Consider the following 24,689-nt stretch of genomic DNA (forward strand, 5'->3'; position numbering starts at 1 on the left):
TACATTACGTATTTAACTCAAATCTTTGCTTCTGGGAGGTCCCTGAAACAACATATTTTCAGATGGGGGTCGGCGGCCAATTACATATCATTTTTGGGATCCTTGACATGAAATATTGAGCACCTGACATAGAAAACTGTCAGAATTTAGAAGATATATCTTTTAATTTTGACGTCAGGCCTAAATGGCTTAATACCGCAGCTTGGCAAGCAGCACTGGTTTGATTCACTCACAGAAATAGACTGTGCTGTCGTCTGTCCATCACCATTGAGCACATTATGGTTAGGGCTCGCCTATGAGTATAAACAGCGTTTTCGGTTGCTGTGTGTAAAGCCTTGGCCTACAAATTAAGGGAGTCAATCCCGGTAGATCCAATACATGTTTTTATTCAGCCTCATACTCTTTGAGGCTATTTGATCAAGCTCCACAAGTATCACAATTCAAACGTAATACCAGGACACCTCTGCCGATATTTTGACCTAAATCCTATCATGCATTCCTTCCTTCGTTGTTTTCCTTAAGCTGACGGTATAGTTTCCCAGCCCCATGACACGAGAGCTCAGTCTCAACGCACAGGATGCATCAGAAAGTGTTACGACAGAATTTCCACGTCTTCACAATAGAAAGAATTAAACGATAGAATTCAGGAACAAACCAAATAAAAATGGGCAAAGTGTCCCTATAACAACGACGACCACCAACTGCCGTGAGCAATCCGTTCAAATGATATCCCACTGCTCTTCCCCTCGGCAACTTTGGAGCCATTCGCTATTGGCCCTCTACAACCTCCCACCCTCCCCTCTCACCATCTGCAGGGGCCTCTTGCGCAGGTCTCTCTCCGTGACCAGACGCTCGTGGTCGGTGACGTAGAGGCCCCTCTGCGCCAGGGCCTGGATGACGGCATCGTGGCCCAGCAGGGGCTTGGCGGCGTCGCTCCTCAGGACGAGGCTCCCGGCGCGGCAGTACAGGTCCGCCGAGAGCAGGAGGCTGGCCACGGGCGGCTTCAGGTGCTCCTGCTCGTACTGGTCCGTGTAGAACGGGTCCCGCAGGTCTGCCGGGACGCTGTCTGTTTCGGAGAGAGAGGAGAGGAAGACGAGGAGGTTGTTGTGAGTTTATCTTTCACAGTGATGGAGTTTTAGAAAAGATTTTGATTCCCCCATAAGAGATAATTTTGTCAAGATTTGTAGACAAATGCTAGAAAATAATAGCTGGTATACAAGCTCAGAAGGCTTCACGTAGTGACGCCTTCTGAGCTTGTTGATCACCTATTTTCAAATGGCTGAACTGGGGCTAAAATAGGGCTTAAATGTATAGACTTGAAACTGTTCCTCATTGTGCTGGAGAGTCAGGACCCCCTGGGACCCCCTCAAGAACCTATACAGTATAACCCCCCCAAGATGCAACTTTGAGATTGAGAACCACTGCTCTGCAGTCTGGCTGAGTTGCTTCAGTATACTGGTTGTTCATAATTCAGTTGAGTATGTGCGTTCTCAGCCAGTTCCCTGCCTCGCGGTCCACTCCCGCATTTAATTTTCATCAGCTGTGGAAAGACCTCGCCGTTACTATAGCAACTGCAGCAGGAGTGAGTGAGGAACCACCAATCGATTCATCTTTCCGAGCTGGTATCTCTGCTGTGAGTGCTGTCTACAGCTCTCTGGGAACATCCCCTCTCTCTGCCTCATCAAAGGCAGAGAGTGTGTGTGTGTGCGTGTGTGTGCGAGTGTGTGTGTGTGACGTGTGTGTGTGTGTGTGTGTGTGCGTGTGCGTGCGAGAGAGAGAGACTGCAGGTGTGGTGTGAGTGCCTGCTTCAGAAAATCATTGTGGGTGTGAATACAGTGGAGTGTGTTTCACCCAAGGCAAGTCTGTTGTGAGCACATTTCTCAAGAATAACTCAGTCAGAAGTCTTTGATTTCCATCTTTCTTTGTCTACAGTTTGGTGAAGATGGGAACATATGATACTGTGGACGGAGCATCATGTGTCTTGAAGACTAAACAGGTCAATACCAACAGTAAATGTGGGTTGTGTGAGATGGTCTGAATTGTATATCTTACGTTGTCCTTTGAGATAACATTTTCTGCAGTCCCACACCCAAAAGGCGTGAAGATTGTTATCGCATATCTATGGATGCGGAGTTTCATAGCAGCTTCTTCAAAAGACACAACACTGACACTGACTGAAGGCATGGGCACAGTAGAACAAATGCAGATAAACGATTAATTAGTCACTGTCTGAGTTTTTGATGTACAGCTTGTCTGGAGACTGCTGCCGGAGACTGGTGTAATCTGGTACACATCTCAAAGTATTCAGAGCAGTATATAGACTAAGATCTGGGGATGAGCCAGCATTAAAAAATAATCAAGGTTTTTATTGTTACTTCTCATATACAAGTACACAAGTGCACAATTATTTATGCAATATACATGTATGTATACATATGTATATTGCACAAATATGTGTGTGTGGGTGTGTGTGTCTTTCTTCTTGTATGTTTTTCTGCCACCCTGACATCACTTGTTCTTTCTCTCTTCTCTCTCCCTGTCTTCCTCTCTCACTCCCTCACTCTTTTTCACTACTCTCCCCCCCTCACAGTTCCTCTTTCTATCCCACCCCCGCCCTCTCTCTCTCCCTCCCTCCATTACATTCAGTCCTGATTGAAAATACAGTATGCCGAATCTGCTGGCGAGCAAATGTATTTTGGGTCATTACAGCACAGGGTGGCAGACTTTTAGTTTTATAATAAAATCTGTTTCTTGGCTTCAGCAAACAATATATATACTTTGTGTCTGCACGCGGAATTTTTACCGTCTGCTTTCATCTGATGCTCCAGCTGTCACAAAAGCTGTAAAGCACTTTGTCATCTCTGCTATTGCACAAGTGATACATAAGTTGATTTACATTGCATACATTGGTCTCTGTGAAATTTGGCCTTTTCAAAACATCGAGAAATAAACAAGAACAAAGTACTTCCTTCCTGTGGCGTGCCTCTACTTTTAACAGACACACAAGTCCATCCTTATAGAGCCCTGAAAAGCTATAATAAAGTTACATTTAACAAAGAACCATAATTAGCTAGCTATAAATTGCCCTTAAAACAGAAAACAAGTGGTAGCCTACATTTTGGAATAATGCTGGTGCTGTGCAGCCGTAGGACTATAGGAGAGGCCATAGAGTCAACAAGATCAGTGGGGTTTACTCCGAATTACTACGAAATTCTGAAATCAACCCCTAAAACATAGAAATTATTAGATATGGGATACGTCTATAATTTTTCATTTGATTTCATTTTGTAACAGCTATTCTGATTGAATATGACTGTAACAACAATTCTGATTAGATGGCGATTCAGCAATCAATATAGTTTTGAGAATGGTGTGACCAAACAATGACAAAGATGAAAACAGTTCTTACTGTACAGTACAGTGGATAAGTATCCCAGAAGCCCATGAGTGCAGAACAATTAAGAGTCTAACCAGAGGCTTTTACAGCAGTAAGCTTGTGGTGAAATAGCCCAGATTTGTGGGCGTGAGTGTGTTTCTTCTTTTGGCTCAGGGAGGTTGCAATACAAGTCCAATTTTAGCTCCGGGAATATGAATGAGTTGTTGGAATAGAGCACCATACAAGCTGTTCCGCATACAAGGCTTTGAAAACAATGGCTTACTTGTGAGGTCGAATTCTTGCTGTGCTGACAACTTTGCATTTTAATCAATATTATGAATTATGGCATCAAGGACGCTCTTCTAAGCAAATAATATGCAGCAAATAAAGATAATAATTATTTTGTTTATACATTGAATTCTGGGCACCATAACACCTAGTAGATATCTGATATCACCAGACAATTAAATCTATAATGGATGACAGTATCCGTCAATAGTGCCTGTGGATTCATTCATCCTCACTGCTGTATCTGCTGCTTGTTGTTGACAATATCGGACTATTTCACACTTCCTTCACTGGGGAACAACCCTATATTCCCAATTTCCCATGTCAGCCAATGCTGAAGGCTCACACCAACAAAGCACAAAGCCTTGATGGAACTAGCCTTAGATTTAGACTCTCGTAGATGTATATTTTATCGATTTTGACAGGTTGAAAATGTCAAAATCGATAAAATACACATACAAGAGTCTAAATCTTAGGCTATATGATGGAACGTGGAAAGCATTCGCCCTGTTGTTGTGAGAACACTTGTTCTCAACGTGAGGCCTGGGGACCCCAAGGGGTATTTGAGAGGGATTCAGGGCGTCCCCATCCTAAATGAGTAAATGGTAACACATTTGGAATGGGCCTGCAACTTCTTAAATTAACACTGATCTTACAGTGCACACTGGATTCCCAGATATAATAATAATAAGTTAACAGTAGCCTAATACTACCAAATTGAGGTCCACGATGCATAATTGCATAACCCCAATGGAAACAAGCAACAGGCTTTCTTGAGATCGTTTTAGCAGACCTTGTATCGTAGTGTAAGTGTACTTCCCTGTGCTTTTATATGCAAACTGTGTTAATAAAGTATCAATCAATCAATACAGACAGACATAAATGCCATGCATATGACTCACTGGCTGAATGAGGGTTAGATGAGATCTATGTCAAATCCAAATCAATATCTTTGAAAAGTCTGACTTTTAGTCAGACCATACAAGACAAACATTGATTGAAACCTTTATTTATTCTCGAAAAGAGCATTGAGGTTCCACCTCATTTGCAATGCTGACGAGATCACATAATTATATACTTGTGAGGTATCTCCATTGAGGGTACTGTGTGAATTCAATCGATGAAAGTCTTCATGCAGTCAGCGTCTCCCTCACGTCAATTGAGCTATTTGCCTCTTTCTAAATATATGACATGGGTCATCCAGTGCGTTGGACAGATGATGAGGTCACCTGGGACAATTCTTTCACACAGACTTGTTTACATCAGCCACGCAGGTTCCACGCATCCGTCATGTCATGGGTGGAGGAGAGGAGAGGAGAGCGTGAGGAACGTGCACAACATACCGAGGATCAAGCACCCTCCCTGGGGGACATATAGGATAATGCATCTCCTCCCTGGGGAGATACGGGCTAATTGACAGATGGAAGAACAACAGCTCAGCTGATGAGTGCCAAAAAAACTGTGCTGTGCAGTCAGTCAGTCAGTCAGTCTTGTTCATGCAATTCGGGACAATATTTTAATGAATTATTAATGAATTATTTTATACATTCTGTATTTGTAGAGTGGGTCAGTCAATGCTAGCCTTGGATCAAGACTAAATGTATTTGATCGATTTTGACATTTTGCAGATAGATATGAAAGTCTAGTCAGACTCGATCAAAATAAATCTATGATAGAATTGATCCAAGGCTAGGTGAGGTCAATGATATATATGATATTATTGATATATACGTGATACATCTGCAGTGGTTGGGATGGAGGAGGTGGTCTCCCTGCCTATACTCCATTGAGAAATGTAGAGCCTGTATGTCGGGACAGCTGTTGACAAGTACTGTAGCCCCCCTGCCCTGAGCTCATGATGTACGCCTATAACATCTCCATTGACAAACATGACGAGCCCATTCATGTATGCTTGCTGCTGTTCGCAGGAAACGGTCTGCTATACTGTATGTAAATGCACACACACACACACACACACAGTGACATATCATATATTGTACTACACACTACAGTAACAGTAGCCTACATACCTGTCCCATAGGCTTTGGCCACCAACCATGTGAGGCTGCAACAAATCTTGGCTCGTGAGAAGTCGTAGTGATCGAATGACTTTATTGCCGGGGCGATAAGGCTCCTTTTAATATCCTTGAGGTCCTGGACTTCACCCATGATTTCACTCTCTGAAGATGATGATGATGATGATGATGATGTCCGTGTCCTCCGACAGGGCTCAAGAAAGCGGAGATATCCCCACTAATGGAATTTAATGGGGAAAAATGACTTATCTTTGTTGGGTGATGCGGCGTCTTATTATTTATCCTATACATAAACGGCGGACTGTCTTTCTTTCATGTCTCCACAATGAATCGCAGGTCCTGCTGGTGTTTTCCATCCATTCTGCTGCCTATAACCAGTTGAAGAAGAAACGGAATCTTCTCTGCTGGATCTCAGAGGGTATAAAAACGCATCTTCTTCTCAACCGCTGCTGCTGGAATGCAAATAAACATATTTCCATTGTTGTCTTTCGGTTCCTCTGGCGCAAAGTGTGTCCCTTTTTAAGTTCACATGGTCTAACGGTGTAGTGTGTGTGTGTTGTGATTCTGTTGTTCAGATTCAATCTGTGCTGTGTGTGTGTGTGTGTGTGTGTGTGTGTGTGTGTGTGACTGACTGGTTGTTCCTCTGCAGGCTGCCTGCCGCACTGTGGCTCTCAAAGCCCAGTGTTAGTGTCTGTGCGCATGCGCAAACTCCTACACTGTACACAGGGTTGTAATGACCACGTAGCTACCAGAGGTGTCGCCAAAAGCACTACTCTGAGATGGTGCGCAACCAAATGGATAGGAGCAACACCTTGTGATGTGCACACGTCTCTGCAGCGTGCTTGTATGATTGTTGACTTTCAGATGAATGACGTTTGATTGATTGATTGATTGAAGTATGTATTAACAGTTTGCAGAATGGGTAAATTTCACATGAAAGCACAACTCAATACAAAGACTGTTACTGTGGACGGCACACCGATAAAGCATTACACTTGTTTACTACAGGGTCCACTTTTTCAATTCATCAGAACATTGACGAACAAACAGGAAATGTGTAAGGAGGTAAAAAGGGAAAGGACTGTACATACAGTAAGGGAGAAAGGGGCAATTCAGATTTTACGGGGGCCAGTTTCGAATTGCAACACTGGCTTAATTCAAGTTGTATTCTGCCACTGCGGCGCGACATACTGTACGGTGTGCACTGTGCAGTCTCATGCATTTGAACTTAAACATTATACACAATACACATTCTTGTTTGAATAAATACATTTCAAATACTGCTTGTCTAATAGGCCTATGATCCCATTCCTACTGTAACTGAATTATCACCTATTTGTTCATTTAAGTGCAATATTGGCTGAGATATAGTGAAAATCGTTTATTTATATAATTGCGGCAGTAATGTGCATAAAACAACTTTTTAACATAGCTTATTCAAGTAAGAAATATTCCACAGTGTGGAGTCAGTTCAAACTCAGTCATTAATTCATTTATTCCAAATGTATAGCTGATATTGACTGAATATACAATTTTCACAGATTTTAGGTATAGTGCAGAATTTTGGCTACAGAAAGAGTAATTCTCAATATAGAAAGGTCATCTTGGACTTAAATTGAAGTTTAGAGATATGGGAACTTGGGAAGTTTTCTATATACAAGTGGCAGTGATATTCACAATAATGTGCTGGAAAATAATCATCTTTGTTATTTGTTAAGTGGACAGTATATATGTTTGTGTTTCTGGGGATGATCATATACAATGCAATGGTTACAAGCCCCACAATCCTATTATGCTACTTACCCCTATGTGTCAGGATACTTTTAGACTACCAAGTTGATTTATGTAATTTTAGTGAATTAATGTATGCCTTTGCACAATTTTGCCAGAGCCATAAATTATACCAAAAAGGGGGTTTTGAGGTGATAACTACTATAACCCATTCTGACCGGGCACCCATTTTGGTGTTGGCATCATGTTATGCTTTAGCTATTGAAAAATAGCAGATCTACAAGCTCGTATCGCGCCACTCGGTGGCGCGATACGAGCTTGTAGGTCTGCTATTTTTGAAAAATCGAAGAGCGACTGACATTTTTAGAATCTGATCTCAGGTCAGAATGGGTTAATCAGACCAGTGTGTGTCCATTTGGAAACCTCGTATGAATCTGATCTCAGGTCAGAATGGGATAAAGCTGCCAGTCAGCAAGGTCTATCATATCAAAACCTAATGTATCCACACTTTTCCTGGGCTGTGAGTGCTCCAGTTCCTGTTGATTTCATTGGATATCATTGGTCATCTGACCAGTTTCATTGGCTTTCATTGGATCAAATCGACAGGAACTGGAGCACACACAGCCCAGGAAAAGTGTGGATATAAGGAATAAATAAATCACAACTAGAATTTGCCGCCCCAGGTGGTACCGATATGTCATATCTGGGGACTTGGCCCAAGGACTAATTTGCATAGGACAGGCAGTAGGTGGCAGCACTCTCAACGCTATCTTGTAATACTCAACCATAGATAATACTCAACTAAAAATGTCTAAAACATTATTACAACAGTTTGCATTCTATCAGTGTAATGGCACAGCAGAATACATGAACCATTTTCATTCAATTTCTAAACTTTAAAATTGTATTGCTTCAACTTTAGGCTTATTGCGATTTATGAGTTTTACATTTTGTATGGTTATGATTTTTGTTTGGTCATCTGTGTTGATTGCATAGCACTTTGGGCCCACTGCTGTCGTTTATAAACGCACATACGGTACATCTGTCATATTTTTATAATTTATTAATAAAAACTAATCAAACACAAATTAAACATTTACATACAGTAATCTTTAACAATTACATGCCATGGACTCCCAAATGTAACCATTTCTATGTTGGCTATTCAAAAATAGCAGATCTACAAGCTCGAAAATGTGAATATAAATCTTCTCTTTCAGATGGGTGTCCGCGGCCAAAAACACATCAATTTGGCGGTCCTTGACATGAAAAAGAAAACGTAGAGAACCACTGACATAATGAACAGTAAACAGTCAACATGGTGGTCATTTTTTGCGGCGGTCGTGTTTCCTGATGATGTCTATGAGGTTGTTGGGTGTGACCAGCGGGTCGTCGGCCCGCGGTTTGGCTTTCTGTTTCTCCCTCCTCTGCTGCTCGTGGAGGTGGGGCGAGTTGAGGAGCTGCGGGGGCAAGATGGAGCCCGTGGGCTTCACTCTATTCACTACATCCAGGAACAGGCGCTTGTTGTTGCCGTTGAGGAAGGTGATGGCCGTACCTCTATGACCCAGGCGACCTGCCCTCCCCACCTGGAGAGAGGGGGGTACACAACAGGTTAGTGGAGCAGTGGTGGTGTTGCGGCTGTTCATAAAGTCGTTAAAGTTAAAACATGAGATACACATGTATGACGTGCACGCAAAAATAGTTTGACCATTTATTCTCCACAACACACGTTAAAAGGTACAACAGTTCCCAGGCCTCAGCTATTACCTAAACGTGGATGTTACGGTGTTAAAGTTGCGTTCATGACGGTCAACAGAAAATGTCCTCTACCACGCTCAACCCCTCTCTCTGTCCAAATTCCCACAGTAGTAGTGCCCGGCAGGTGAAAAAGCTTTTAGCGTGGCAGTGCCAAAGCACCAGTGATCATGCCCACCACCTACTACCAGTGCAGTGTCTGTCCATTAAAGTGACATGCCTTACGTCACCAATAAAACACAAGATTAGGCATTATGTCACAATTGTCACATTATGGCTCCTACACGTGGTTCTCAAATGTTTTTTAATGTCACGGTGGCAATAACTCTCAGGATTACAGACGTGTAAAGATCCATTTGGGAGCTCCTTCAAGGTCCCCACTTTGACGACCACCGTAGCAGAGCAATCAGCTGAATGTTTAAAATTAAAGTCCTATACCTGCATATTTATTTTATTACAAATAGCATTAGTAGCCCATCTAAAAGCTCAGAACGTGACACATTGTGTAATTGTATATTTTTGAACGTTTGGGCATTTATTTTAAGTATATGCATTTGAAAATGTTTGCCTACAATGACAAAAAATAAAATAAATAGGGACGCCAAGATGAAAGGTTAATCTATAAAATAAAAGGAGTCAGGAGCCCATACTATATTTGTATGTCGTTTGTACAGCCGTGGCGTGGGTATGTTCATAATGGTCATGGGATGCAACTTACAGTACGTCATGTACTGTATGCGTGAGAACACTGTTCTGTGTACAGTACTGTACCACCCCAGGCTCCCAGCCCAGGGAAACAGGGCTCTCCTGAAAGCCATCGTGTAACTTGAACACTGGCTCAATATTCGTCAAGTATATCCCTGTGACAAATATCAACATACAGTATGCTTATACTGGGTCTAATATGGTTTTGAGGGGAGTGTATTATGGGTTCTGGTTATCTGTGCAGCCAATGACCTGCATCTCCATGACCTTCTCACTGGGGGTGTGGTCTATACATGTTTGGTGGTTATTGTGCCCTGTATTGTCTGTCCTGATGAAGGTCTAATCGACCGAAACGTCGACCCAATAAAGAGCAACATTTTTGGCAAGTTTCTGACAGTGTGCAGGACCTTTTCTTTGTTTTTCAAAGATAACCTTTTTAAACATACAGTATGCTCCATATGCTAATTGTATTTGGTCACTGAAGAGATTCTGACTGTAAACGTTTTTTACAGTCACTGCTGCTGACTGAAAGATAATATTGCATAGTTTTGTGAGAGTGTGAGAGTCCAGGTATACATGGGGATTATGTGACAACCACACATTATTATTGCAGATTTGCAGTATACAAAAAAATTAAATGAATTACCGGTATTTTATTGTTTACTATAAGAGTAGTTTGTACACAATTATTTCCAATATAAAGGCACATTAAAATCCATAAACAAAAAAATATTTTGAACTTTTTATTTGTAATACAAATAAACCTTTTAAAGAATGATAAACACATTTTAAATAGAGCTGTACCTTGAGATGTTGAGTTGACCTTTGAGCGTGCCTTGGACACAACATTAGCAAACCACTAGTGGCGAAAAATAAAACTTCAAGATTAGCAAACCACCTACAGAGGTAGAACCTACCTGGTGAACATACTCATCCATACTCATCCAAACCACCTACAGAGGTAGAACCTACCTGGTGAACATACTCATCCATACTGGGAGGCATGTCGAAGTTGACCACCACTTTAACATTGACCAGGTCCAGTCCTCTGCCCAGTACCCCCGTGCTGACCACCACCTCAAAGTCTCCCTCCAGAAGACCCTGAGCACACAAGCACAACAAGACACCACATGTTCAGAGCACTAAATGCTTTGTAGAAATTAACAATGACATTTTTACATTAAATGGTGCATTTATGTAGCGCTTTAATCCAAAGCGCTTTTATGTGGATTGTGCATTACATTCACACACACATTCATACACCGATGGCGTAGGAAACCATGCAAGGCCCCAACCTGCGGGAGCAATTAGGGGTTCAGAGTCTTGCTCAAGGACACTAACTCTGGGGGAGCCTGAGATCGAACTGGGAACCTCGCGGTTCCCATCCGGCCGCTCTGCCTACCAGCCACTCTAATACTATTTGTGCAAAATATAAGTACCTTTATGTATTTATACCACAAATGACTTATGGAAATACAAATATTCACAACATCTGCCTGACTGCCGAGTTCTTCTACCCCATTGGACAAAACATGGTCCTCACTCCTCACAACAAAGGTCAAATTCCTACTGGGATCATCTAAGCAAAAGTTAGCTCTGAACTCTGTAGATCTGCTTTTGGCTTCTGTGGCCCTAATACATGGAATGACCTGCAAACGACATTGAAACTGACCATATTGGTACACTTGAGTCGTTAAAACCTAACTGTTTTAGATCGTTTTGAAATTTGTCTTAGCTTTTTATTTGTAAACCTATGTAATTCACATGTATATCTTTTGTTTTTCTTTTCCTGATCTTCTGATGTATTGTGATGTTTTTTTCTATATGATATTGTATTACTCGACGACACTGAAAATTAGTTCGATTACACATTGTAATTTCGAGAATAAACAAAACTTGAATGAATGAATCTATGCAAAACAAAAATTAAATTGCTCTGTATGCCTTCAAAGTACAATACTGTAAGGCGTAATTATTCTAAAGATAATTGTGGGAGAGATATGTACACATGTTGTATTAAACACTAGTGACATGTTGCATTAACCACTTAAGCCCTATATGCAGTATGTCATTGTACTGTATGACAAAGAAAGAAAAACTTAATTTAAGCTCATGTAACCATGTAAGCTCACAATGGAAAGAGTTGAAGATCTACTCTAAAGTGTGGATGCCAGGGTGATGTGGTTGGCTGGCTGTACTTGAGCCATGTTCCTGTCTTGTTGTTTTACGGCCTGTGTCATGGCTGCCGGTGGCCTAACCTTGAGGATGCGGTTACGTTCCCACTGACTCTTGTCAGAGTGGATGGCCACAACGTTGAGCTCCATCACCTTGGCGACGGCCTCACACAGCAAGTCTGCCCCCAGCTTGCAGTCCACAAACACCACCACCGGAGGCTGGTACAACTTCCTGTCCTGAAAGGTCAGAGAAGGGAGAAAACACGTGTCTGAATGCCACATTCTCACCCGGGGGTATTCATGCGATTGTGTGGTCAGCACACACACTTTATGATGAGCCATTGAGGCACCAATTCTTTTAGAATTTAGACCATACCAGTGGTCTGGCATGTTCAGACCGTTGACTCGGACTTACGGTATATTTGACAATTACTGCTAATAATTTCCCAAGGCATATTGTGGTTCGTTTTAATTTTGAACAAGCCATCGCATGTATTCCATTTATTTCAGTTCAGTATTAACCTTGCTTGACAAATAATATAACACAATTAACTGAATAAACTTTATTCCAGACAGTTGTGTTAGTCCTCGATTTCAACCCATTTTAAAGCGTGTAATGATCTGAAAAGTCTAGCCAAATATATATCCCCTGGTGAAGAGATTGATTTCCAAATGAAATGCCCTTCGAGACCTTTCTAACCGCACAATGCATTTTCAGCCAACAGTGTCTAGGGACTTTTTCAATTAAAATTCCGTCGTCAACATATCCATCTATCACATACACATTGTAGACGATATTTCCATTAAACATTTCTTTACACAAATCTGGGTGAGAGGTTTGCATGTTTTGTCTATGATTCAGAATCAGACAATTTCATGACGTTTGATCCGAATGAAAGCTTAGAATGTGAAACTCTCGGTATATACCCATGTCCCCTCCATGTGGTACAACGGCTCTGGTTACTCACACATTATGATGTAATGTCATTTATCCACTGGGGGTGTATGGAACAAGCCCTTCCTGTTCCACCGTGCTGTATAAATGGTACGAGCCGTTCCTGGACGATTTCCTGGACAGAGGCCATGGCTCAGGGCCCACCCATTTCCTCTGGACGAGGGTGGTAGGGGAGGGTAGGGGGGGGGTTTAGGGCTGCAGTAACTAACGGCTGTCTAAATATGGTTCAGTAGTAGAGGCTAGTGTTTGGCGCGTCAGGAATTCCCTCCACTCACAGCCAGTCGATTAAATTCCAGACCCAGTTGCGATGGATGTTGAGGCTCACAGAGTAGCCAGTGTCGGTTTGAAATTCAAATCAAAATTAAGGGCCGGCTTTCTTCATGGAACAGATTCCATGTTGTCAAACAGTGACAGGCTTTCATTCAAGAAAACATGAGGCATCTACCATTCGAAAAGCTAACGTCTCAACACTCAAGACAGATTCTGCTAAGTGCTAACTAGCAGAATGTCATATATATATATGCCATAAACATGACATGCTGTTAGTAGGAATAAACAGAGGAGACCCCCAGGAGGAAGTGGACTTAGAAAGGGGAGGCGCCAAACAGAGTTCCTGTCTCATCACAAAAAAAGGTGGTGTAGCCCATAGAGACTGAACCGGACCGATAGCCCCGCCCCCCCGCTATTCATTTCAGTGGAAGTAGCTCAGTGGCGTTTTGAAGCATCCGGAAGAACCGTCTACTTGCGCATTTTTTTGATTTGGACACACAACATTTGGTGTCCAAAATGCGTCAGTGCAAAACGAGCACTCAATGTTAAAGCCCAGATGCACAGGGTTTCCTCGCCATAACTCCACGGGTCCGCCTGCAGTCCACGCTCTTAACCACTAGGGCCGAATGCCTCACCGTTGGAGAGCCTCACTGGGGGCTTGGCGCAGCCAGAGGCAAAATCAAAAAGGTCTACAAACATCTGTTTCTTTTTACCCCCACCCCCACAGAATGATGGATAACACAAAGTTAGAACTAATCTTGGAATGTTGTCAAGGATAGTTGCTAATTACGGTCTGTGGCTGTACTACTTTTACACAATGGACCGCAATAGTAATCTACTGAATCTCACGCTAAGCTTGTGACTGTGGTGTCAATAGTTTCATTCCCAACTGGTAAAATCTACACAGGAGAAGTCTGTGAAAGCTTCTACCAGCAAGGTGCCTAGAGCACAGCATTCCGGTAACACTAGCCAAATAGAGATTGATTTCCAAATGATGACTTTTCTTACCGCACAATGCATTTTAGCCAACAGTGACTCAATTATTCCAGCCATGTTTAGTGACTTGTAAAGATCTCGGCATTCCGGTAACACTGCACACAGTGGCAAATAAGCAGAACAGAAGGTTGTATTATATTAGGCAGTTTCTTGATTATACAGTAATTAGGCCCATTTGTTCCCGTGGGAGAAATTCCAATTTCACCTCCACCCAACTCAACTGATTGCTGCCCAAGTGGTCAGATTTGAGTGCACCAGGGAGCAGTTACAGTTTACACATTTCTGGGGGCGGGCGTCGAACCTGCTGGGGCCATTCTGCTTCCCAAGCGGCCTCTCTACCCCATAAAGATATCCTCGACTACTGTAAATGCATGTGAAACACTGTTGTTGGAAAGGTAAATAAATGATTTTGTTTGTTTTTGGCACAGTTTCATAACTGTGATCAAAGCATTTACAGTAGGTATTCAAAGACGGTGGCAAAGCTCTAATGAACTGGTCTGTGTCCAAGTATATTTAACCCTTTCTGAACGGGAACCCATTTTGGTGTCAGCATCATGTTATGCTTTAGCTATTGAAAAATAGCAGATCTACAAGCTCATAGCGCGCCACCGAGTGCCGCGCTACGAGCTTGTAGGTCTGCTAATTTTGAAAAATCGAAGAACGACTGACATTTTTTAGAATCTGATCTCAGGTCAGAATGGGTTAATCAGACCAGTGTGTGTCCAGTGGAAACCTCGTATGAATCTGATCTCAGGTCAGAATGGGTTAATGGAGTAGCATGTAAACAGTGGTTTTTTTCAGATGGTATACCATCATTGTTATTTGTTCCTTCCCACACGCACAACGCGCGCACATGGTCATCGAGTGAAATAACCGCGTGGTCACCGAATGAAATAACCGCTCTAACATAATGTGTGAACTACTTTGAAAGTCCCATGGCCAGCTGTCATTATCACCTCCCATGGCCAGCTGTCATTATCACCTCCCATGGCCAGCTGTCATTATCACCCCAATAACCACACATAAGCATTCACCTCAGAAGCCACATTATAACCTGAAAAGGCTATTGAAGTCCACCATACGATGTTTTAATTTCTTTCTGGGACGGTATACAATCAGACGTGTCAGAAGTATTACATAATCGCCTAATCGCAATTATTTGAGATAATCGCAATTATCTTTGCACAACACAGGATAGTTCATTTACAAGCTTACAACACGTCACTTTTGAAAGCTTGTATATCTGCTATTTCTGCTATTTTTGAAAGATGTTTGAAAATGTAATGTCAATGAAAAGATTATATTATATTATATGAAATGTGTCAGTGATTTCTTTGTATATTTAAGTTATTTGTCATGTCTGCCCTATGTGCAATTTGTGATTACAAAAATATATATACAAATTGTAACGTTCCAATGTTGAATGCAAATCGTTAATCACAATTATGTGAATGGCAAATAATCGTCAAGCTACATTTCTATGGTGACAGCCCTAGGTATACTAGTGTGTATATATAGCCGTTATAATAATCATGAGTTGCCCATGTCTGTGTACTTGAACTTGAGACAGTGTACTTGATATGTATTGTGTACTGCCTGAACTGTAGCATACTTTATAGATAGGCTACGAGAGACATCTCTGCAGCAGCAAGGTCAGCCCGTAGGCACGTTATTTTGTCTCATATCTTATTGTCACGTCATTATAATCCAGCACTATATATGTTCCTGTTTGTGTAATAAACTTTGTGAACCTTTAGCGTGATACGGTCTCGTGTCGCGTTATTGTTCTCCCGGGCCCGCCGCCGCAGTCGCCGTACCAAAGGAATACTTCAACCGGATTATCACACACCACCCAGCCTGCACACACTACCTGTCTGTCAGAACCAGACGAGGGTCCAGTACTTAGAGATTACAACAATAGCGAAACATGCTGGAACACACCACTGCGTGTAACATACATTGAGGATCTCAAACAGCTTCTTCTTCTTGGAGGGTTCTTCCACCCAGAGCAGGATCTGCCTGACGTTGGCACAGGGCCGGTTCTTCTCCCCGATGGTGATGCCCACGGGGTCACGCGTCAGGCGGGCGGCCATGTGCTCCGTGCCCTTCGGTATGGTGGCCGAGGTCAGCAGGGTCTGGTGGTCCTCAGGGACATGTTCCAGGACCTCCAGAACTTGCTGCTGGAATCCCATTTTCAGCATTGTGTCTGCCTGCGGAACACAACAACATTACAACATTATGTCTGCCTGCGGAACACAACAACATTACAGCATTGTGTCTGCCTGCGGAAGACAACAACATTACAACATTGTGTCTGCCTGCGGAAGACAACAACATTACATTATAATGGCAAGCCCCAAACAGGGATGGCAGATTCAAAGAGGTTAACTTGATGCATGATGCAATGTACATATTTTAATAGTCTATTTGTATTGATTCTTGATGGTGTTTATTTACATTTTTGGTCAAATAGGTTTTTATTGAGAACACATTATAAATTGTTGTAGATTAAACATTGGACAAAAAAGGACAAAAAAGAGAAAGAAAACCCTCCCCCCTCCCACCCATGCTGCTCAGTGCCACAGCATAAAGAATAGTAAGATGATGAAATGCTCATGGAAACATCTGAAAAGAAAATGGCGTACAGTCAACCATATCAGTGGTATCCTGTCTATTAATTGTTGTTGATGGTGTTTATTTGATCTATTTTATACTGAATGCACCACTAAGGGTAACCGGAAGGCTCACCCCACAACTGCTCGCCTGCATTTTTTTCCCCACGGACTGCACACTGGGGCGGTTCTTGAATTTAGTGCCACCTGGTGCACACGATCTTTCGTGGCTTTTAGAGGCTTAGAAAGAGGTGATATGGGGTGAGGGACAATGGTAGGAGCTCAATAAAAACATAATGTGACGTGCGGGGCGCTCTTACCGTTATACATAATCATAAATCATCTCATGAACTGAATTCATGTGATTGGTTAGCATATAGCGTTTCTAACACTAGAGAAGGGGACTGACGGTGACTTCCGGTTCACGGTAGCAAATCACGGAGTCTTCTTCAGAGCCTTTTTCGTGCATTCTGTTAGCACTGGCTCCAGAGCGCCGCCAATGGGGGTGGCATGTAATCGGATAAATATAAAAATCACACCCGTGTGAAGTGAGGGGTGCTCTTATCATCATACATCATCTCATTCCGACCAATCACAATTTGCGTCCTCAGATACCAGGCCAGGCCTGACCTGGTATCGGTCAGGATGACTGATGGCAAGAGCCCCTGTCTACACACATACATTTCTCTGGGCTTCCCAGGAGATCTAGCCCTGCATCATTCACCCCGTTAGGATTTATTTTGCAATAATGACATGTGATATCAGGAAATTAACATAATGTCCAAACCTCATCAACCACCAGCACCTTGACTCCATCCAGCTTCACCGCCCCCTGCTTCAGCACCTCAAGTAGCCGCCCAGGCGTTGCTATGACAACCTGAGGATGACGACAAAAAGGACGGAACAGTGAAATCCAGTTGATCCGGTTTGTTTAGGCTGCCAGATTTTAACTTAAAATGTTCCCATCTTTAATTTGATAAACTAATTCTATTGCACTTTTTCTATCTTTTTTTTTTTTAACTACATTTTTATCCCACGAATTTGCAACCCATTTTTTTTCACCCCGTGTCAATTATCTAATGTATTCCTGGGCGCTACACTTCCTATGCCAACCTAGGGGGGGGGACCTGCTTCCTTATATGCATGAGGAGTCCAAGCTGATTATTTTCACCCGACGGGGGAGAATTTCCCTGGCCGGACGTAGCGCGTGGAAGGAACAAGTTATTCTGACCAGTTATTTTCCCCTCCATCAGGCTGGCCAGGGGTACGTAGTTTAGAGACCAGGATTACTGCATGTTTTTTTGTGAGGGTACCCTTGGGGACACAAGGAGAACTGAAACTCCACACAGAAAGGCCCTTTCGCCAACTTTTTCATTACATTAGCAGCCGTGCTATTTTTGAGCCCCTCCTATACACAGGTTTAGTTCAATGTTTGTTTTGTAAAAGCCATTGACAATGAAGGGAAAATGTATGTCATTTGCCTCATTACGTCATATTGCCTCTTTATTGTTAATGGCTTTTAATGTTTGTGTTGGCACCTTTTGTTTTACGTCACCTAATCAACATGAGTTAGTTAGACACACACACACACACACACACACACACACACACACACACACACACACACACACACACACACACACACACACACACACACACACACACACACACACACACACACACACTTTAATCATTTATTTATGTCCACATAAGAGATACAATACAAGGACACAAATATTTACAAGGTAATGTACAGAGTGCAATTAGCAAATCCCGGACAAATACCCACACACCCCTTCAGGGGTACAAGTAACAGCGTCTTCGCCATATTTGGCGGCTACCGATAGTGGTAGAGATTGCACAGAATTTCGCAAGCCGTTTAGCTGCTTTTTTTGGCATCCCAAGTTGTTGGAAGCCTCTTACAACCAAACTGTGTACGTGTCCTATAGGCTGCCGAAGATAAACACAAGTAGATTGCACCTATAGCCTAGTTCAATGCTGGTCTGGAGGAGCGGCTGGTACTCTAAGCTAGAATCAAAGGTTCAGGCCAATACACACACACACACACACACACACACACACACACACACACACACACACACACACACACACACACACACACACACACACACACACACACACACACACACACACACACACACACACACACACACACACACACACACACACACACACACACACACACACACTTCTGTAGTCATAAGTTAATAACCAATAAAAGAGACAAAAAAGTCAGTGTTAGGGCAGAATGAGTGAGCGTACGTTGATGGTGCGTTTGAGCCGGTGCAGTTGAGGGGGCAGCGGCATGCCTCCCACCAGCAGGGCTGTCCTCATGTTGGGCACGCCCACCACCAGCTCCTTGGCCTGCCTTTCTATCTGGATGGCCAGCTCCCTGGTGGGGGTCAGAATAAGTGCCACAGGGCGACCCGCGGTGCCCACTGGACTCTGTATGGAGAGCAGCGAGAGGCAGAGCTGCACTTAATGTTGAGAATCACAACACAACACAACATACATAGCAACATTTGAGACTGAAATGAATGAATAAAACTCTTCTCCTCCACTGTGGCCAAGAACGGTTCCCATGCATTGATTTATAAGATAAGATATTGATAAGACAGAACTTTATTGATCCCTGTGGGGTTATTCAGGACAGACATTATGTAAGGGTAAGAGAAAAGGTCATTACTATAATAAGTGTCAAACCTGTCCTGGTCAAAGGTGTAAGAACAGTAAAAGGTCTGTAACAATAATATTATTATATAATCCTGTACCTCCAGTGCCCGCAACACCACCGGCAGCAGAAAGGCCACGGTCTTCCCCGACCCCGTCTCGGCGCTGGCGATCACGTCCCGGCCCGACAGACCCACCGGCACCATCTGCATCTGGACGGGCGTCGGGGCCTCGTAGCCCGCCTTCTTCAGGTTGCCGGCCAGCGTGTCGGGGAAGCCGCAGTGCTGGAACTCCACGATGGGTCTGCTCACGTCCGTGCCCTGGGTGGATATGCCCAGCTCCTGCTTCACTCTCTGCACCTGGGCCTCTGTCAGCCCGGAGATGAAGGGGTCCTCTCTGTAGGAGGAGACGGCGGTTTGAAGGTTGTCAGACGAGGAGCCGCCGCCGGGGTCTGGGTCGACGGCTGCTTCTGCAGGTAGAGCAGTCCTGTCATCAGGGATGGGACGATATGACAATGATAAGAGATTAACGATATTATTGCGATAATCAAAATATGCTTAAAACGTAAAATGTCACTGTTGTTGTTAAGCACTTGAATCCCCAGCATCCCTATTCTGGGGGTGGGGGGGAGAACGTTCGCAAAAAATGCACTCTTTACTGGTCTGTTTTAGTATAAGGGATACTGAAGCAGCTGAACCAAATCCAAATCATAACGGACGACAATTTCACATTAAATTTAAAATCTCTGCAATACATTATTGTCTCATGAATTGATCCCTACCTGTCGTGCTCTGCTCTGTGTCTGCGGTCAAACGCGTCCGCCCCGGTCCCCAGCCCCATCTGGGCCAGGTGCTTGGCCCCGGTCCCCAGCCCCATCTGGGCCAGGTGCTTGGCCTTGCACTCCAGGCTGCACACGTCGTTGTCCGTGCTGTCACAGATGTACTCCCCGTAGCGGCCGCACATCACGCACGCCGGCTCCCCGGGCTGGGGCCACCTCTGGTTCTTCCTGAACGACTTGACCGGTTCCTCCTCCTCATCATCGTCGTCGTCATCTTCATACTCCTCACTGTCATCTGACGAAGACCCCCTTTCACCGTCCTCACATGGTGGGCTCTCTTTCACAGATGCTGTGTCTGTAACCAGTGGTGGAAAGTAACTAAGTACTTTAATGAAGTATTTTAAAATGTATCTACTTTGTAGATTTTGATTATTATTATTATTATTATTATTACAAAACATCCATTAACCACCATTTGAAAATAGCCGATCTACAAGCTACATCATGATTTGTACACATTTTGAACACATTTGGACATTCTGCATAATGTGTACTTTTGCTACTTTAAATACATGTTGATGCCAATACTTTTTTACAGTAAAGGTAAATGGAGTGGACTGCATTTATATAGCACTTTTATACGAAACACTTTACATTACAATGTAGCCTACTTCACATTCACCCATTCACACACCGATGGTGGTGGAAACCATGCAAGGTACCAACCTGCTCATCGGGAGCAGTTAGGGTTGCTCTGCAGTTAGGGAGGGAATCTTGGTCCCCTCCTTTTCTCACTGTACACTAAGTCCCTTGGCACTATCATCTCTGCTCACAATATATCCTATCACTGCTATGCCGATGACACACAACTGTTTCTATCCTCCCCCCCCCCCCCCCCTCTGCCACTCAGGTGGAAGAGCGCATTACCGCATGCCTGGCTGACATCTCACAGTGGATGTCCTCCAACCACCTCAAACTGAACCCAGACAAGACTGAGGTTCTCTTCTTCCCAGCTAAGTCCTGCCCTATGCGGGAGCTAACTATTTCCGTAGACAACGCCCTGGTAACGTCTGTCCCAACAGCCAGGAATCTTGGTGTTGTCCTGGACAGTCAGCTCTCGTTCAAAACTCACATCAAGCTGTCACTCGATCCTGTAGGTTCACACTCTATAACATACGACGAATTAGACCGTTCCTCACCCAGGAATCAGCCCAGCTCCTAATCCAGACAACAGTCTTGTCAAAACTCGACTATTGTAACTCCCTCCTTACTGGCCTACCAGCATGTGGACTTAAGCCTCTCCAGCTGATCCAAAATGCCGCAGCTCGCTTGGTCTTCAACCAGCCAAAATTCTCACATGTCTCCCCCCTGCTCCGCTCCCTCCACTGGCTCCCGGTCGCTGCCCACACAGAATACAAAACTCTGATGCTGGCATTCAAAGCAACCAAAGGTATGGCTCCCCCATATCTTGCAAGTATGATCGAACCCTACAAACCCTCCTGCGCACTCAGATCAGCCAATGCAGGGAAGCTGGAAGTACCCTCACTAAAAACGCCGGGACAGCGCTCCACACGTCCCAAACTCTTCTCCCTTCTGGCTCCAAAACTGTGGAATGCACTTCCCATTGCAGTAAGAACTGCAGCATCACTCCCAATCTTCCGCCGTAGTCTGAAAATCCACCTTTTCAGACTCCATCATGGCCCATAGCACTTACCCCACCCCCTTAGATAGCATTTCTGTAGACTTAGATAGCATTTGATACAGACTTATAGCATGTTATGTAGACAGCACTATAATTGCATTGTATGTAGTCATAGCACGTCATAGTACATATGTATAGCATAGTAGTATAAATGTATAGTTTCATTATATAGATATTCCACTGTTACTTTCTTAGCTTACGCATGTTTCATGATAAATGTTCTTATGTGATGTATTCCCATGCTTTTTTGTCCTTGCTTAATGTAAATCGCTCTGGATTAAGAGCGTCTGCTAAATGCCTAAATTGTAAATTGGAATCGAACCTGGAACCTTCAGATTACATGGACAGCCACTCCAACTCCTGAGCCACTGCCACCCCCACTTTTATTTATTTTTATGTGAATACTAGTACTATTTTTCTACATTGTCGTGGTTCTGATTAATTGAAAATGGTGGACCCTGTGGATCAACATGATTGATTGATTGATTGATTGAAAGATTTATTAACAGATTGGAGAATTACAGTACATTTCAAGCAACTCAATAGTGTAACTCAAAAGTGTAACTATAAAGTGTAATGCTTCATCATGGTGTCGTCCACAGTAACAGTTTGTTGTTATTGAGTTGGGCTTTCGTTTGGTTTGAAATGTACCCATACTGCATACTGTTAATAAATACTTCAATCAATCAGTATTGATACTTATACTCAATAAAATATGCAAATACTTTGTCCATCACTGCCTGTAAGCGGTGGTGGTGGTGCTGCTGCTGTCTGTTCTGTTGTCAGGTTCACATCTGTGCGCTCTTCCTCGTGGTCCAGATCCTCCTCGTGGTCCAGATCCTCCTCGTGGTCCAGATCCTCCTCGTGGTCCAGATCTTCCTCGTGGTCCAGAGGGGCTCCAGTGGAGCTTTGAACGGGGGTCTCCCTCTCTCCTGGAGGAGGACCCAACTTGACCTTCTTTATAGTAGGACGTCGTGCTGGGACCTCGGCGGGTCTCTTCACTTTCAGGGCTCTCGGCATAAACATGGTGTTACTGTTCTGTTAGCACAGACAGAGATCAATGACAGTGTTGTTATTATTATTATTACATTTTAGCTACTGTAGAAATCACGCATTTAGAATGTTTAGGGCGAAGTTCGCGGCTTTCTGGAATGCAGTGTAAGATCAATTAACGCAACAATATAACAAACGACATTTATATTCAGCTGCTTTCTTCTAATTTTCCTTCCACACGTTCATCAAAACCAAGATCAAAACAAACAAGCACCTCCGCTCCAGCGCACGTTGATGACGTAGGGCTTCGCTTGATGTTTTCTGGAATGCTGATGGGTATTGTAGTCATAGATTGTAGTTCGTATGATACGCTGGCTCGTTTGTTATTTTACGGAAAAAGAATCTCGCGTCCCGCGACGTGGTGGTCCCGTTTATTTATTATAATTGTTTATTTTATTCATTTATTTTTTACACATTGTAGTTTCACGTCAAGGCAGACTCTTGATATGAAACAAAAAAAGTTTATAACAAGCGGACATGGCAATACTGCTTGAAGCGATCCACCCCGGATCCACCCAGAGCCAATAGAAGGCTCTGGATCCACCCCGGATCCACCCAGAGCCAATAGAAGGCTCTGGATCCACCCCGGATCCACCCAGAGCCAATAGAAGGCTCTGAATCCGCCATAAAAAGAGCAAGAATTCAGCCAATCTTCTTCTTTGGTCTTTGAACGACTGTTTGAATTGAAGCGGGGGAAGGCGGAAGAGAGTCTAGAGAGAGCGACAACAACAACAAGAGAGAAGAGGAGAACTCCAACTTCCAAGCTGAACGAAAAAGGTAAACAGAAATGGTTGTTTTGGGATGCATTTAATGGGACATACATTTAATTCGCGCTTGATTTGGATGTGGGTTTAGTTACTGTCTGAGCGGCGATGGCGTCGCAGTTGCCGTGTAATACCGTCCGTTTGTGGGAGGCACGCGTTAGCGTAGCCCCGCTTGGAACTGGGCTAGTACTTAGAGTATAATTATATTAAGGGATAGTAGCGTTAGCGCTGAAGGGTGATGACTGATGATAATGGACCCTTTTCTGTGTTTGTTTGGGGAGACCGGCGTCCCAAATACAGAAAAGGTAAACGAGGGTCCCGAAAGGGGCTGCTAAACAGCCATTGGTGTACATTTTAGGACATGTAATTGGGTACACTTTTGAGGAATTAATTTATTGGAGTGTTTCCAATTTTCAATACTTCTACTCCGTGACTGTCAGTAAGTACTCAGTAATCGAGCGTCATGTGAACCATGGCTACTGTGAATACCGGTAATAATATTAATAATAATAATAAACTTAAGCTGTATGCATGCTTGGGCTATTTAAGACAAAGCATTTCTAAACATTTGAAAACCTAATCGGACATTCTGCAAAACGAGTACTTTTACTTTTTATTTGATTTTGTATTGATCTGTACTTTGTACTATACCCATTCTACAAACTCTACAAACTTAAGATTGGTATTTGAGTATTGTGATATAATTGGTACTTTTACTTTAGTAATAAAGTACTTTTCCTAACAGTTGCAAGAATGTTGTTTGGATAGCATCAGAATAATGCAGCTAGGCTTGACGTTTACCA

At 43.3% G+C, this 24,689-nt stretch overlaps 2 protein-coding genes across 2 annotated transcripts in view; both read right to left on the reverse strand.

The window, feature by feature from the left end:
* Positions 1–6,276, reverse strand: part of camsap2a (calmodulin regulated spectrin-associated protein family, member 2a) — a 107,170-nt gene extending 100,894 nt beyond the window's left edge. Inside the window, exons 1-2 of the mRNA XM_083767305.1 lie at positions 5,695–6,276; positions 807–1,066 (exon numbers count right to left, since the gene is read on the reverse strand). Of these exons, the coding sequence (XP_083623431.1) occupies positions 807–1,066; positions 5,695–5,833 (399 nt within the window). The 5' untranslated portion in view covers positions 5,834–6,276. The remainder of the gene's footprint in view (positions 1–806; positions 1,067–5,694) is intronic.
* A 2,345-nt stretch (positions 6,277–8,621) lies between these two features.
* ddx59 (DEAD (Asp-Glu-Ala-Asp) box polypeptide 59) lies at positions 8,622–23,432 on the reverse strand. Its single transcript, XM_083768040.1, has 10 exons — positions 23,337–23,432; positions 22,795–23,107; positions 20,371–20,722; positions 19,691–20,075; positions 19,182–19,364; positions 17,686–17,775; positions 16,245–16,496; positions 12,150–12,302; positions 10,864–10,992; positions 8,622–9,017 (listed from the first exon to the last, which is right to left on the reverse strand). The coding sequence occupies exons 1-10, from the start codon at positions 23,409–23,411 to the stop codon at positions 8,757–8,759; spliced, it is 2,193 nt and encodes a 730-aa protein (XP_083624166.1). The 5' UTR covers positions 23,412–23,432; the 3' UTR covers positions 8,622–8,756.
* Between the last annotated feature and the right edge of the window lie 1,257 nt (positions 23,433–24,689).

Source organism: Protomyctophum parallelum (assembly GCF_964188405.1).
Source record: "Protomyctophum parallelum genome assembly, chromosome: 6".
NCBI lineage: Eukaryota > Metazoa > Chordata > Actinopteri > Myctophiformes > Myctophidae > Protomyctophum > Protomyctophum parallelum.

Coding starts and splice junctions, on each gene's coding strand:
- ddx59 (XM_083768040.1), bottom strand. CDS start 23,411: ATGACTACAATACCCATCAGCATTCCAGAAAACATCAAGCGAAGCCCT. Junction 23,108..23,336: donor CAACGTGCGCTGGAGCGGAG/GTGCTTGTTTGT, acceptor CTGTGCTAACAG/AACAGTAACACCATGTTTAT. Junction 9,018..10,863: donor TGGATGAGTATGTTCACCAG/GTAGGTTCTACC, acceptor CCCTCTCTCCAG/GTGGGGAGGGCAGGTCGCCT.